A 13,660-nucleotide genomic window follows, 5' to 3' on the forward strand; every position below is an offset into this window, starting at 1 on the left:
GCAATGAACGTTAATCTTATTTTATTAAGTGCCTCACTAAATATGTTATAATGTTTAATGTACTTTTATCTCATTTTCCATTCGTATTAATACATCTTTCTAAATTTTATTCATTGTATATTTGTGTACAGGTCTCTCCTTCTGGCTGTCCTTTCTTATTCGCCAGGAGAGCTGCAGCATTATTCTCATTGTTTGTTTCAAACTCTTCACCGCCTTGTTTACATATTTTTCGCGCGAAATGTCTGCCACGTGCAGACGCGCGCCTGTGATTGGTCGACTTTGTGAGGGGGCGGGGCTAAGTCAGGGCTCCTAGCCAGGCTATGTTGCCAGACGTGCTTATTAATCGATCTAATTGTTTATAATACAATAACACAGCAAAAATTATGTGCTTCTTCTTAGAACTATAAAAGTTATTAAGTAGAATAGAGGTTAAAATATGTTGCAAATGAAGTGATTAATTGTGAACAATGATTAGTAGGCGGCACGCTAGAATTCCAAAAATGGCAGAAAGCGCGCGCACTTGTCGCTGCTTGTCGTTGGTTTTATAAAACTGTAGCCATTTAATGGCTTCTCATAGTTACCCAAAGATCAAGGTGTTGTTAGGATGTTCCTTGGTTGGCTGGCAGCCACTTTACATTACTCGTAACGCCATGATCAACGTGATTGTGCAGGTTGGGGCAGTGTCCCTGGGCGTCACAGAAGGAGCCATGGACAGTCTACCCATTATGAATGTTCACACTATTAATTTTGGTAAGTGTTTGTTAGGTATGTTGCGTCGTGAATGTTTGTTAGGTATGGTGTGATGTGAATGTTCGTTACAAATGTTGTGACGTGAATGTTGGTGTTTGCTAGATATGTTGTGACGCTAATGTTCATTTTTTTTTAAATTATCCTAAGTAATCTACATATGTGCTCCTATGTATGATTATGTAACTGTATTTACGTGTACCTAGACATGAAAACTTGCATATGTTGTGATGTGAATGTTGGTGTTCGTCAGGTAGAATATGACGGGAATGTTTGTGTTTGTTAGGTATTTTGTGACGTTAATGTATGCTACACATTAACGTCACATTCTACATCTTGTCGATATACAAAACCGACAAGATGTATGTGCAACATCTGGGTATCTATATTTGTTGAAGATTGAGACACTTATGCAGCATATGGGAATCTTTATTCAGGAAACGTTTCGCCACACAGTGGCTTCTTCAGTCCAATACAAAGAGGAAGGCATAAGGAGAGGAGGAGAATGAGGTAATCAGTCCCTCAACCTGGAGTCGATGTGTTCAGTCCATCAAGAGTGATGGACTGAACACATCGACTCCAGGTTGAGGGACTGATTACCTCATTCTCCTCCTCTCCTTATGCCTTCCTCTTTGTATTGGACTGAAGAAGCCACTGTGTGGCGAAACGTTTCCTGAATAAAGATTCCCATATGCTGCATAAGTGTCTCAATCTTCAACTTGTCGGTTTTTGAAACCATTCATCACATCTATATTTGTAAACGTTTCGCCATCCAGCGGCTTTATCAATACAAGGACACAATGTGAAGAATTATATACAAAAGATGAGGTAATCGGTCCCTCAGCCTTGGAGTCAGTGAAGAGCACCGTAGTCTTGAAGGAACTGAAGCACAGTCATAGCGCTTGGTGCTTTTATACTGGCGACAGGTTGTTAGGTAAGACACATATGCAACAGTTAGGTATCTTTATTTTGAAACGTTTCGCCTACACAGTAGGCTTCTTCAGTCGAGTACAGAAAAGTTGATAGAAGCAGAAGATACTTGAAGACGATGTAATCAGTCCATCACCCTTAAAGTTTTGAGGTGGTCAGTCCCTCAGTCTGGAGAAGAGCATTGTTCCATAGAATGAAACAATATTTTTCACTGGAACAATGCAGACTGAGGGACTGACCACCTCAAAACTTTAAGGGTGAGGACTGATTACTGTCTTCAAGTATCTTCTGCTTCTATCAACTTTTCTGTAGATAAACTGTGTAGGCGAAACGTTTTGTACCACTGATAGGCTGGGAATCAAACCCAGGTGTAGGACCTGCAGCAGATAAAGACATTGTCACTGATAGGCGGGAATCCCAAGCGGGTTATTTGTGTATCGTTCCAGTCACGGTATTGTGCCTTTTTTTGTTATGTCTAAGAAATTGGCCAGAAGTAAGAAATAAGGTTGTGTAGATGTCCTCTGTAGCAAGATTCCTCCTTATACTGATAATGCCACTAGCTGGCGTAACGCCTACAAATAAACATACCCAGATGTCGCACGTCAACTGACGTACGAACCACAGCCCGGCTGGTCAGGTACTGACTTTAGGTACCTGTCCACCCCTCAAGGAAGGTTCCTTGATGTTGGTGAGGGGCTCTTGATTTAGGGAATTGGATCTGAGCTCCAGTTCCCCGAATTAAGCCTGAATGCCTTCCACATCCCCCCCCCCAGGCGCTGTATAATCCTCCGGGTTTAGCGCTTCCCCCTTGATTATAATAATAATAAAGGTACCTGTCCAGTGCTTTCTTGACAGCCATGGGTCTATTGGTAATTCTGCACAATGTTGGTGTTTGTGAGATATGACGTGAATGTTGGTGTTTGTCAGGTATGTTGTGATGTGAATTGTAGCGCATGTCAGAAATGTTGTGATGTGAATAATTGCAATAGTTTGCCAGATATGAATGTTGGTGCTTGCCAAATATAAATGTTACGTGTATGTTGGTGTTTGGCAGATGTGAATGTTGGTGAAATTTTGACATGTGAATGTTGTAATGAGAATTTTGGTTCTATTTAGTATCATCAAGATTCATTTCCGGAACATGATTTAACAATATACAACATACATTATACAGTATACGTTATACACTATACACTATAAAACATACACTGTACAATATGTATTAATATTGATAGAATTACCGACAATATGTAAAGTGAAAGGACACAAGTGCAACTAATGTGGTATTTTATTGTGGCAACGTTTCACTCTCCAGGAGCTTGACAAAGCTCCTGGAGAGCGAAACGTTGCCACAATAAAATGTCATATTAGTTGCACTTGTGTCCTTTTACTTAACACTGTACAATATACAACATACACTATACAATATACAACATACACCACACTATACAACATACACCACACTATACAACATACACTACACTATACAATACACTATACAATATACAACATACACCATGCAATACACAACACACTACAGTATACACTATACAATATACAACATACACTATACAGCATACGATATACAAAAATAATTTAATTAGGTAAGTTCGAAGGGGTTATGGAAATGTCCAATATGAAATAATGTAGTTACTATCAGAGGAGAGTTACAATACGGTAGTTACTATCTGAGGAGAGTTACCGTAAGGTAGTTACTATCTGAGGAGAGTTACAATAAGGTAGTTACTATCTGAGGAGAGTTACAGTAAGGTAGTTACTGTCTGAAGAGAGTTACAATAAGGTAGTTACTATCTGAGGAGAGTTACAGTAAGGTAGTTACTACAGTACAGCAAGGTAGTTACTGTTACTATCTGACAGAGAGTTACTATCTGAGGAGAGTTACAGCAAGGTAGTTACTATCTGAGGAGAGTTACAGCAAGGTAGTTACTATCTGAGGAGAGTTACAGCAAGGTAGTTACTATCTGAGGAGAGTTACAGCAAGGTAGTTACTATCTGAGGAGAGTTACAGCAAGGTAGTTACTATCTGAGGAGAGTTACAGCAAGGTAGTTACTATCTGAGGAGAGTTACAGCAAGGTAGTTACTATCTGAGGAGAGTTACAGTAAGGTAGTTACTATCGGAGGAGAGTTACAATAAGGTAGTTATTACCTGAGACCCCTCAAGGAAGGTTCCTTGATGTTGGTGAGGGGCTCTTGATTTAGGGAATTGGATCTGTGCTCCAGTTCCCCGAATTAAACCTAAATGCCTTCCACATCCCCCCCCCCCCAGGCGCTGTATAATCCTCCGGGTTTAGTGCTTCCCCTTTGATTATAATAATATTAATAATAATATCAGAGGAGAGTTACAATAAGATAGTTACTATCAGACGATAGTTACAATAATGTACAATGTACATCCAGCAAATCATAAATACAATAACCAGAATATAAAACATCAAAGCAAAATCAATGATAAAGACCTTCAAAGTATTCTATGCTCTGACTAAATACTTCGGGTTTAAGAAATTTACGCAGATTACACAGTGAAGAACTTAAACCAGGACTCAGTGCAATTCTTCATTATGTTTAATATTACTTTAGTCTGCTACTCTTCTGGTTTGCTTAGTTTTCTCTCATTCTTTGTAATGTTTATTGTAGTAATACTGATAGTTTGAAACCTCCTTGGTAACTCCTGCATGATTCTTCTACTTGCTCTTGTTCTCTGTCTCTCTCTGTCTCTCTCAGTGTGGGGGAGGTGCGTGAGGCAGTGGGTAGAATGAAAGGGGGTAAAACAGCTGGGATTGATGGGATAAAGACAGAAATATTAAAAGCAGGTGGGGATATAGTTTTGGGACCGGTAAGCCTGCTGAAGGCTTCGGTCAGATGACCAAAAGCTCCAATGACGGGTCATCATCTGACGAGCCTTACCTGATCTTATATAGTTTTGGAATAGTTGGTACTTTTAATCAATAAATGTATGAAAGAAGGGAAGATACCTAGGGACTGGCAGAGAGTGTGCATGGTTCCTTTGTGTCAAAGGAAAACGGGACAAAAGAGAATGTAAGAGAATTATTAGTGAAATAAGCCTGATAAATTAGACACATGTGCAACTCTTGGGTATCTTTATTGCGGAAACGTTTCGCCACACAGTGGCTTCATCAGTCCATACAAAGGAGAATCTTGAAGAACAGGAGGAGAATGAGGTAATCAGTCCCTCAACCTTGAGTCGATGTGGTCAGTCCATCAATCTTGAATATTCAAGATTGATGGACTGACCACATCGACTCAAGGTTGAGGGACTGATTACCTCATTCTCCTCCTATTCTTCAAGATTCTCCTTTGTATGGACTGATGAAGCCACTGTGTGGCGAAACGTTTCCTCAATAAAGATACCCAAGAGTTGCACATGTGTCTAATTTATCAACATGTCGGTTCTCTGAACCATTCATCTGAAATAAGCCTGTTGATTATTCCGTGTATGGTGTATGGTAGGGTTATTATTGAAAGAATTAAGGGTAAGACAGCGCAGGATCACAGATGAACAAGGAGGGTTTATGAAGGGTAGGGGGTGTGTCGACCAAGTGTTTACATTGAAGCATTTAAGTGAGCAGTATTTGGATTAGGATAAAGAAGCTATCGTTGCATTTATGAATTTGGATAAGGCATACGATATGATGGACAGGGAAGCAATGTGGCAGATGTTGCAAGTGTATGGATCAGGTGGTAAGTTACTAACAGCATTTAAGAGTTTTACGAGGATAGTGACGCTCAAGTTAGAGTATGTAGGAGAGATGGATATTATTTTTCAGTAAACGTACGCGTTAGACAGGGATGCATGATGTTACCATGGTTTTTAATATATTTATAGAGAAGAATGCAGGGGTTCTGGGAGATATGTGGGGTTGAAAGATAAAGATTCTAGCACAAAGTGGGAGTTGTTGCAATTGGTTTTACTGATTACATTGTGCTATTGGGAGATTCTGAAGAGAAGCTGCAAAACTTGATGGACGAATTTGGTAGGTATGTAAAAGAAGGAAATTAAAAGTGAACATGGTAAAGAGCAAGGTGATTATGATAAAAGAATATGTAATAAAAGATTGGACAAGAGAATGGAAGGAGTGAGTATGGAGGAAGTGAATGTGTTCAGATATTTAGGAGTGGATTGTCAGCACATGGGTCTATGAAAGACGAGATGAACTTCACAAGGGAAAAAAAAAGGTAAACGGTGCATTGAGGAGTCTGTGGAGACAAAAAGCATTATACAAGGAAGAAAAGAGAGGGGAATGTATGACAGTATAGTTAAACTAACGCTCTTATATGGGTGGTGAATGTTGTAACAAGAAAAAGGCTGAGAGTAGTAGTAGTAGTCGTGTCTGAGGGTAATGTGTGGTGTAAACATTATACAGAGAATTCGAAGCTTGGAGATTAGGAGGAGGTGCTAGGTTACTAAAAGTATTATCCAGAAGACCGAGAAGGGGTTGTTAGGTGGTTCGGCCACTTGGAGAGGATGGAACAAAATAGTGACTTGGGGAGCATGTAAATCTGTAGTCAATTGTATATTTTGTATGCAAATTACATAAACTATTGTTTAAACATCAATGTAACATGTTTGTATGATGTGCATGTAGGTTATAATGGGTTAAGTGGTGTTTCCACCAGTGTTATATTTGTTACGCAGTTATATCTTTTGGTATTGTGTGTGTTTAGTGAAACGTACGTATGTGTTTTATGGTGTGTTTGTCGTATATAACTATACGTATTAGTTAAAGATTGGTATTTATGATGTGTACCTCGTTGTACTCTATAGATTATGTATGGTGATGCTATTTAATTTTTAAGCAGCCTTGTATTTATGATGTTTTAAATAAAATAAAAAAAAAAAATCTGTAGTGGAAGGAAGGAGGGGTAGCGGTCGTCCTAGGAAAGGTTGGAGGGAGGGGATAAAGGAGGTTTTGTGCGCAAGGGGCTTAGACTTTCGGCAAGGATGCGTGAGCATGTTTGTAAGGCTTGAGTACAGGCAAATGGTTTTTATGGCTTGAGGTGCTGTTGGAGTGTGAGCAAGGTAGCATTTATGAAGGGATTCAGGGAAACGGGTTAGCCGGACTTGAGTCCTTGAGGTGGGAGGTACAGTACCTACACTCTGATGCAGAAGTGTTGATATATTACAGTTTTTGGACCATAGTATCTGCACGCCTCTAGCAAGACAGTGATTGAGTTATGATGTCTTTCCTCTTCTTCTGCTCACCCGGCCTCGGTGGGAGACGGTCGATGCGTTATATATATATATATATATATATATATATATATATATATATATATATATATATATATATATATATATATATATATATATACATATGTGTGTGTGTGTGTCGTGCCGAATATGTAAAACTGGTCAATTAGCAAAAACTCATTTAAAATTAAGTCTTTTCTAAAATTTTCTGTTATACGTTTAAAGATATATTTTTTTTTCATTAATGTTAATGCAAAAATTTATAATTTTTCTACCAAAAGAATCATAGAAAACTTACCTAACCTTATTATAACAAGTGCAATTTATTTTAGCCTAATCCAACTAAATATATTTTAGATACGTTTACAGTAATTTAATTATAAACAAACTTAATGAAATATATATTTTTTCCTTAGGTTCAGAATGATTTTTGCGAAATTATTGCATTCACAAATTTTCGCTTGCCTTATTCGGCAAGAAGAGCGTTGCCGAATGTTTTTACCTATTCGGCACGACATATATAATAACACTTCAAATCGATTCAGATGTGAAGAATTAAACGTTTTTGGTGTTAAGAAATAGTTATACTTGCAGAGAGTCCGTTGCCAGACGTAGTGATGAATAGCTTACCTACACCTGTCACCACCAGCCAGATGTTGTCTGCCGGAGTGTGGGAGAGCCACACCTGCGCCCACACGAACATGGCTCACGCCCACACCAGCCAGGATAACACCCTCACTAATACTCAATTGAGTTGGGATCAGAAGGATCAATGGAGGGAGGATCAATCCTCCAAACAGCATTACATCTCCGCTGACGTCCAGACGTCCTCTGTGCACCGCTCCTACACCACTTCTTCACGCACCTGTCTAACAGCTCTCCCGTCCCCTACACCCGACCTGCCCTGCTCACCTAGTACTCTCACTAGTCCCTATACCAACCTGGAACTCATCAGGGACGTTCGTCAGCGAATCTGGGTAATCCTCACAAATCTACCCGTGCCCTTCCTGTCAGCAGGGATCAACTTGGCTGACCTCATACCCTGGCAACAGTCGTGTCCACGAAACAATAGACACACAGAGGTAGGAGGGCGCAGTGAAGAAGAACCTGGTGAAGTAGAGACAAGAAAAACGAGTGAAAGATGGAGTAAGATAGGTGGAGAGTTAAGGATGGTGGCTGACCAGTTCCAGCACCGACAGTCAAGGGTAAGTAACGTATGGCAAATCTGTTGTTACATTGGTTTTATTCTTCATGTTTCTTCTTCAGTGTCTGTCTGAAGCAACAACATCTCGGAATCTTGGTACACAGGATTTATGCAACTGTAACTGCTTGCCTAACCTACTGGTTTCATTTTTTACCTATCAGTGGGTTCCGAACACCTGTAACACCTGTCAAAATGTTTTATTACACCTGTCTCTAAATTCCCATTCTCGTGCATCTACTCTCGATTTATCAAGGTTGAGATTGAACACTTAACAAGACTGAGGGACTGATCACCTCACATCACTTCTTCACTTCATCCACCGTTCTCGCTGCTTGACTGATAATGCCGCTAATTGGAGAAACGTCTCCACATTATACTCGTAGATACTAAAGTGTTGCACATGTGCCTTATTCATCTAGGTTAGGATATGTACAAGTATTTTACAGTTAAACAGAGATGTGTGTTGTCATCCTGATAGCATTGTAAAAGAAGTAAATACTAGGACTCTGAGGTGTGGGATTTAAAGATAATGAATCCGATATAAAGTGGGAGTCATCACAGTTGCTCTTTGCCGATGATACGGTTCTTTTGGGAGATTCTGAAGAGAAGTTGTAATGGTTAGCAGTCAAATGTGGGAGGAAGTGCAAAATAAGGAAATTAATAACAAACAGAAAAAAAAGCGAGGTGATGAGGGTAAGAAAACGCTGGGAAGTGAAAGCCTGGATATAAGACTGAAGGAAGGAATAAGGGAAAAATAAGTATATTTAGATATTTAGGAGTGAATTAGTAGAAATAAATAATAGAATAGATGAGAGGGGAAAAGAAGGTGGATTGAGAGTCGAGGCATCTGTGAGTAGAAATAAGTTTAATATTGGAGTCAAAAAGATTAATAAACCAAAGTACAGTGATAACAATACTTTTTTCTTGGTGTGAATTATGGTCTGTAGAACTTGAGGAGAGGAAGAGGCAAGATTTGAGGCAGTGGAGATGTAGTGTTTGAAATAAATGTGCAATATGAATATGATTTTAATTACTGACGCAAGAAATAAAAGAGGATGTTGGGTTATGAAAAATATAATTCAGTGCTGAAGAGGGAGTCTTTGAGGTGGCGTGGCCATTGATGAAGGTTGGAGTAGAACAGGGGAACTAGAGGGTATATAAATCCAGTGAAGAAGGGGTAGGGGCTGTGCCAGGTTGAGTTGGAGTGAGAGGGAAAGGCCCTTTAGCATTTGACGTTCTGTTAAAGTGAGAGCTAGATAACATTTGACGTTCTGTTAAAGTGAAAGCTAGATAACATTTGACGTTCTGTTAAAGTGAAAGCTAGATAACATTTGACGTTCTGTTAAAGTGAAAGCTAGATAACATTTGACGTTCCAGATAAGGCGAAACCTATAGGCAAGTTGACTTACACCTGCTGCTCTCGTTCACACAGAACGAGAACAGCAGAACTGTTGCGGGTCTCATCCTGGATAGTATGAGACGTATGGACAAGTCTGTTTGCACCTGCTGACTCTGGTTACCTGAGGGAACTTTTACACTCGAATTCATTCTAAAAGTCGGGAAAAACGATGTATAATATTTTAAACCTTACCCAGTATTTCATCAGTCATGATTTACAGGACCTGTATTACTGAAATAATAATCAATGGAAAGTGTGTATCTCTGTGTATATACACTGGAAGGTGTTTATCTCTCATTGTATATATACACTGAAAGGTGTTAATCTCAGTGTATATATATATATATATAGTGATATACACAGGTGCTTGTCTTTGTGTATTTGCCCTAAAAGGTGTTTATATCAGTGTATATTTATTGAGATGTGTTTATTTCTCATTTTATTACTAACAAACTGCGGTATATATAAAGTGAACAATGTTTATTTCTGTATATATACACTGAGAGTTTTTTATCTCTCAGTATATGTACTCTCAGAGGTGCTTGGTTCTGTGTATATACACTGAGAGGTGTTTATCCGTTTGCATATACACTGATATGCACCGAGAGTTGCTTGTCTCTGTGTAACCAATGTTTATCTCAGTGCATATATTTAAGATTTTATATTAGTCTCTAATTCAAGAAGTGATTTAGTCATTTTGTTAATGTAAAGGTTATATTGAAAATTTAGCTTCTTGCCTTAATTTTGTGAATCTGTTAGCTGTTATATAACTAAGAATAGTAACATCACATTGGATATTTCTAATTTTGTTAACAAAACATTAATGATCCAGTCGATAGGCTTTAAACTTAACGCTTTTGGTTTTCTTCCTCAGACTGAACCTAATTATTCTCCAGTCCCCCTTTCCCTATCCCATCCTCTCCGTCACCCCTTTCCCTTTCCTCCTCCTCTCCTCATCCCTCCATATTCTCTTTTCTGTTTCTGCCTTTGAGGTTGTTCGCTTAGGCTTTATAGTTCCTAGACCTGAGAAGGGGTTCCAGGGACCATCTCCTTCCCTTAAGGTCCTTGGTGGTAGTGTAGTTTGCTGTGGAATCTGGATCATCTAGAGATCCCGATCCCTCTCCGGTATACCGGGGTGGAGGATTCGGGTGTCTTTTAGGTGATGGATGTATATCTGGAGGCCGCCTGTCGGATTCCAGGAGGTAGTGGCCGAAGGAGGTATGCTTTGTGGCGGATTTCCGACTGCCCTCCATTTTGTCCACTGAGGTGGCTCGGTAGATATGAGGTTGCTATCCCGGATTGCTGGTTTACTGGCTTGAAGGGTAGGGTATGGCACGGGTTAAATTCCATTTTCAGATTTTTTTCTTTAAATTTTTATGTTTGTGACATTCTAGTCTTCCTAAAGGTTCCCTTTCAGGAAGGCTGGAGTTAATTTTACACGAAGATTAACATTCTGGACTACAGATTTAGTAAAAATAATGACTAATACAGTTTGTTTACATTTTTCAGGTTGGTAACAGCAACGCTGGAAGACTCTCGGTCTCCCCTACACTAGCGGCGTCTTGGGGAATCTCTCTTTCTCTTGTCTGTCTCCTCTCCTGGAAATATATTTCTAAATACCAGTGATGAAGTGTTATCACGTTTCTTGTAAACATAATAATAGGCCAAGTGACAAGGTCTGTGATTATGTTAAGCAAATCCCTGAGGACAAAGCAAAGAGTTACGTGGTAACTCTTGTTCATTTAATTAATACAAACAGTGTACTCTGAACAAAATTCCGTTGATGGAACACAAGAAACGTAATATTTATTAGAGAAAGTTTTTCGAGGAACCGAGTAAGTTTGGAAGTTGTATAAAATGTTGTGGTTCACTGGCACCGCAGCCGGCTCACAGACTAAGGACTGGAGTTCAGTCCAGGGCGAGGTGGGTCGTATGGAAGTGTCCTGACATCTGGCCCAAGAAGAAGAAATCCTCAGAACACAATTCTCCAAACAAGGATACCCTGAGTGGTTTATAAAACAAAGAGATTAAAAAGCAAATATCAACTATTATAAAGCTTTAGTTCACAAAAACTCAACTCCATCCAGCAAATCCCACCAAAGTACATTCCAAGGTACATTCAATCATCTCAGCGAAGTGACCAACATAATCACGTTCTATCCCAACAAACTAGAGAATCTCTTTTCCAAGAAATGCAAACATTCAGCAATGCTGCCTCTTCAAGGGAAGGGGGGGGGAACCTTGCAGTGGTGAAGAGGCTCTTGGTCTGAGGAATTGGACCCTCAATCCTCCCATTCCCTGTCCCATCCTCCCCATCTCTCCTTTCCCATTCCTCCTCCTTTCCCCATCCCTCCCTTGTCCATTTCCTGTTTTCAGCCTCTGGGTTCTTCCCTCAGACATTCTAGTTCCTAGACCAGGGAAAGAGCTCCGGGGCCCATTCCATTCCGTTGAGGTCCTTGGTGGTAATGTAGTTTGCTGTGGAATCTGAATCGTCTGGAGATCCCAATCCCTCTCTGATCTACTTGGGAGAGGCTTTGGGAGTCTTTCAGGTGATGGGTGTATCTCTAGAGGCTGCCTGTCAGATTCCAGGAGGTGGTGGCCATAGGAGGTATACTTTGTGGTGGGTTTCTATCCTCTCTTTTGTCCGCACCGAGGTCCTCTTGGGTGCGGAAAGGGGGATCTACGGTCCTTTTCCCCTAGGAGCTACCCTTCCACGTCCCCCCCCCCTTTTTTCCTTTCCTTTTTTCTTTTTTTCTTCTCAAAAACTAAAAGAAAAGAGAAACCTAACCATAGCATCCCAAATCCATGAAACTGCTCTTTCTGGGTCCCATTCTGTGGCAGCACCCTCTTCGACCCTTCCTTGTTACCGGACCATTATGGGACTTCTCTAATAACCTGTATCTACTACAGGTGACATTTTGTCGCATGCTTCTGATACTGGGGCTCAGCCCGACTTCTTTGACACATCCGACCTTTGCACGTTTTTGACTGTGCTTCCGGCTTCTCCCCATACAGGGTGATGGCTTTCAGATCGTTTGCTCGCCTCAAAACAGACTACCCCCGGTCCTGCATCTAAACGACCACGATCTTTCTCTAATGACACTGCCTCGAATACCTTTCGCTCTACTCAGAAAAGACCAATGTGACAATCGCTTCCTTTACTCTGCAGCCATCTTCCTCAGACTATCGTTCTGATCATAGTATCAGCAAGGCGCTCCTGCTGATATTTTTCCTTTCCATTCTCTGTGGAGGTTCATCCTCCTCGTACAGTCCCTTTCTCTCTTGTTCCCTCCCAAGTTTCTTCTTCTGTCCCCTCCCAGGTTTCTTTCTCTCCTGTTCCCTCCGAAGCCTCTTCCCAATATAACTCTAACCTTTCGTCGTCCCCTACTTTGGTAACTTTCATCATCACCCCGATCTTGACTCACACTCCCCCTTTGATCTCCGATGTCGTTCCACTTACAATATCCTTGTCCTCTGAAACACTTGAAGCTATCTCCAAATATATTGAGGAGTCTAAACCATTGACGGACACTGATCCACGTCCCGTCGCTACTCTTATCTCTTCTCCACCTGCACAACTCTTTTCTTCACAGTGTTCCAATCCTTCGCTGCTTACTCGTTTTCTACTACATCCACATGTGGACTTTACTAAACCTTCTTGTCTGTGGATACTTATTGCATCATATTTCCTGTGTTCTCGTCACAAATCATGATTTATTTACAGTGAAATATCCAAAGCCTCGGAGCTAACCAGGGTGAGCTTCAGGTATTGTCTCCCAGTTTTTGTGTTTGTTTACAAGAACCCAAATTATTCTCTGCTGTTATCCATCCAGCCTCGGGCTATGTTTTATTATATTCATCGGATTCTTCTTCTGATGAAACCTTTAATGAAAGTGCACTTCTTGTATGCACCGGTATACCATTCCATCAGCTCTTTGTTCATACTTCGCTGCATTACACGGCAGCATGCATCTATTTGAATAAGTGGTATACAACCTACTCTTTGTATCTCTCTCCTTCTCAGGCATTATCTATACCAATGTTGCATTTCTGGTTTCTTCATTACCACCACCACTTCTGTTATTAGGCGATTTTAATGCTCACCATTCCCTCTGGGGGGGGGGGCTCACTGTGACACCCGTGGCATTC

General features: G+C 40.4%; 1 protein-coding gene across 1 annotated transcript; it reads left to right on the forward strand.

The window, feature by feature from the left end:
- The first annotated feature begins 588 nt into the window (after positions 1 to 588).
- LOC128689908 (uncharacterized) lies at positions 589 to 11,951 on the forward strand. Its single transcript, XM_053778377.2, has 3 exons — positions 589 to 750; positions 7,503 to 8,113; positions 11,021 to 11,951. Exons 1-3 carry the CDS (start codon positions 651 to 653, stop codon positions 11,135 to 11,137), a joined length of 828 nt encoding a protein of 275 aa, XP_053634352.2. The 5' UTR covers positions 589 to 650; the 3' UTR covers positions 11,138 to 11,951.
- Positions 11,952 to 13,660: the final 1,709 nt, after the last annotated feature.

This window comes from Cherax quadricarinatus, unplaced genomic scaffold, assembly GCF_038502225.1.
Source record: "Cherax quadricarinatus isolate ZL_2023a unplaced genomic scaffold, ASM3850222v1 Contig293, whole genome shotgun sequence".
NCBI classification, from domain to species: Eukaryota; Metazoa; Arthropoda; class Malacostraca; order Decapoda; family Parastacidae; genus Cherax; species Cherax quadricarinatus.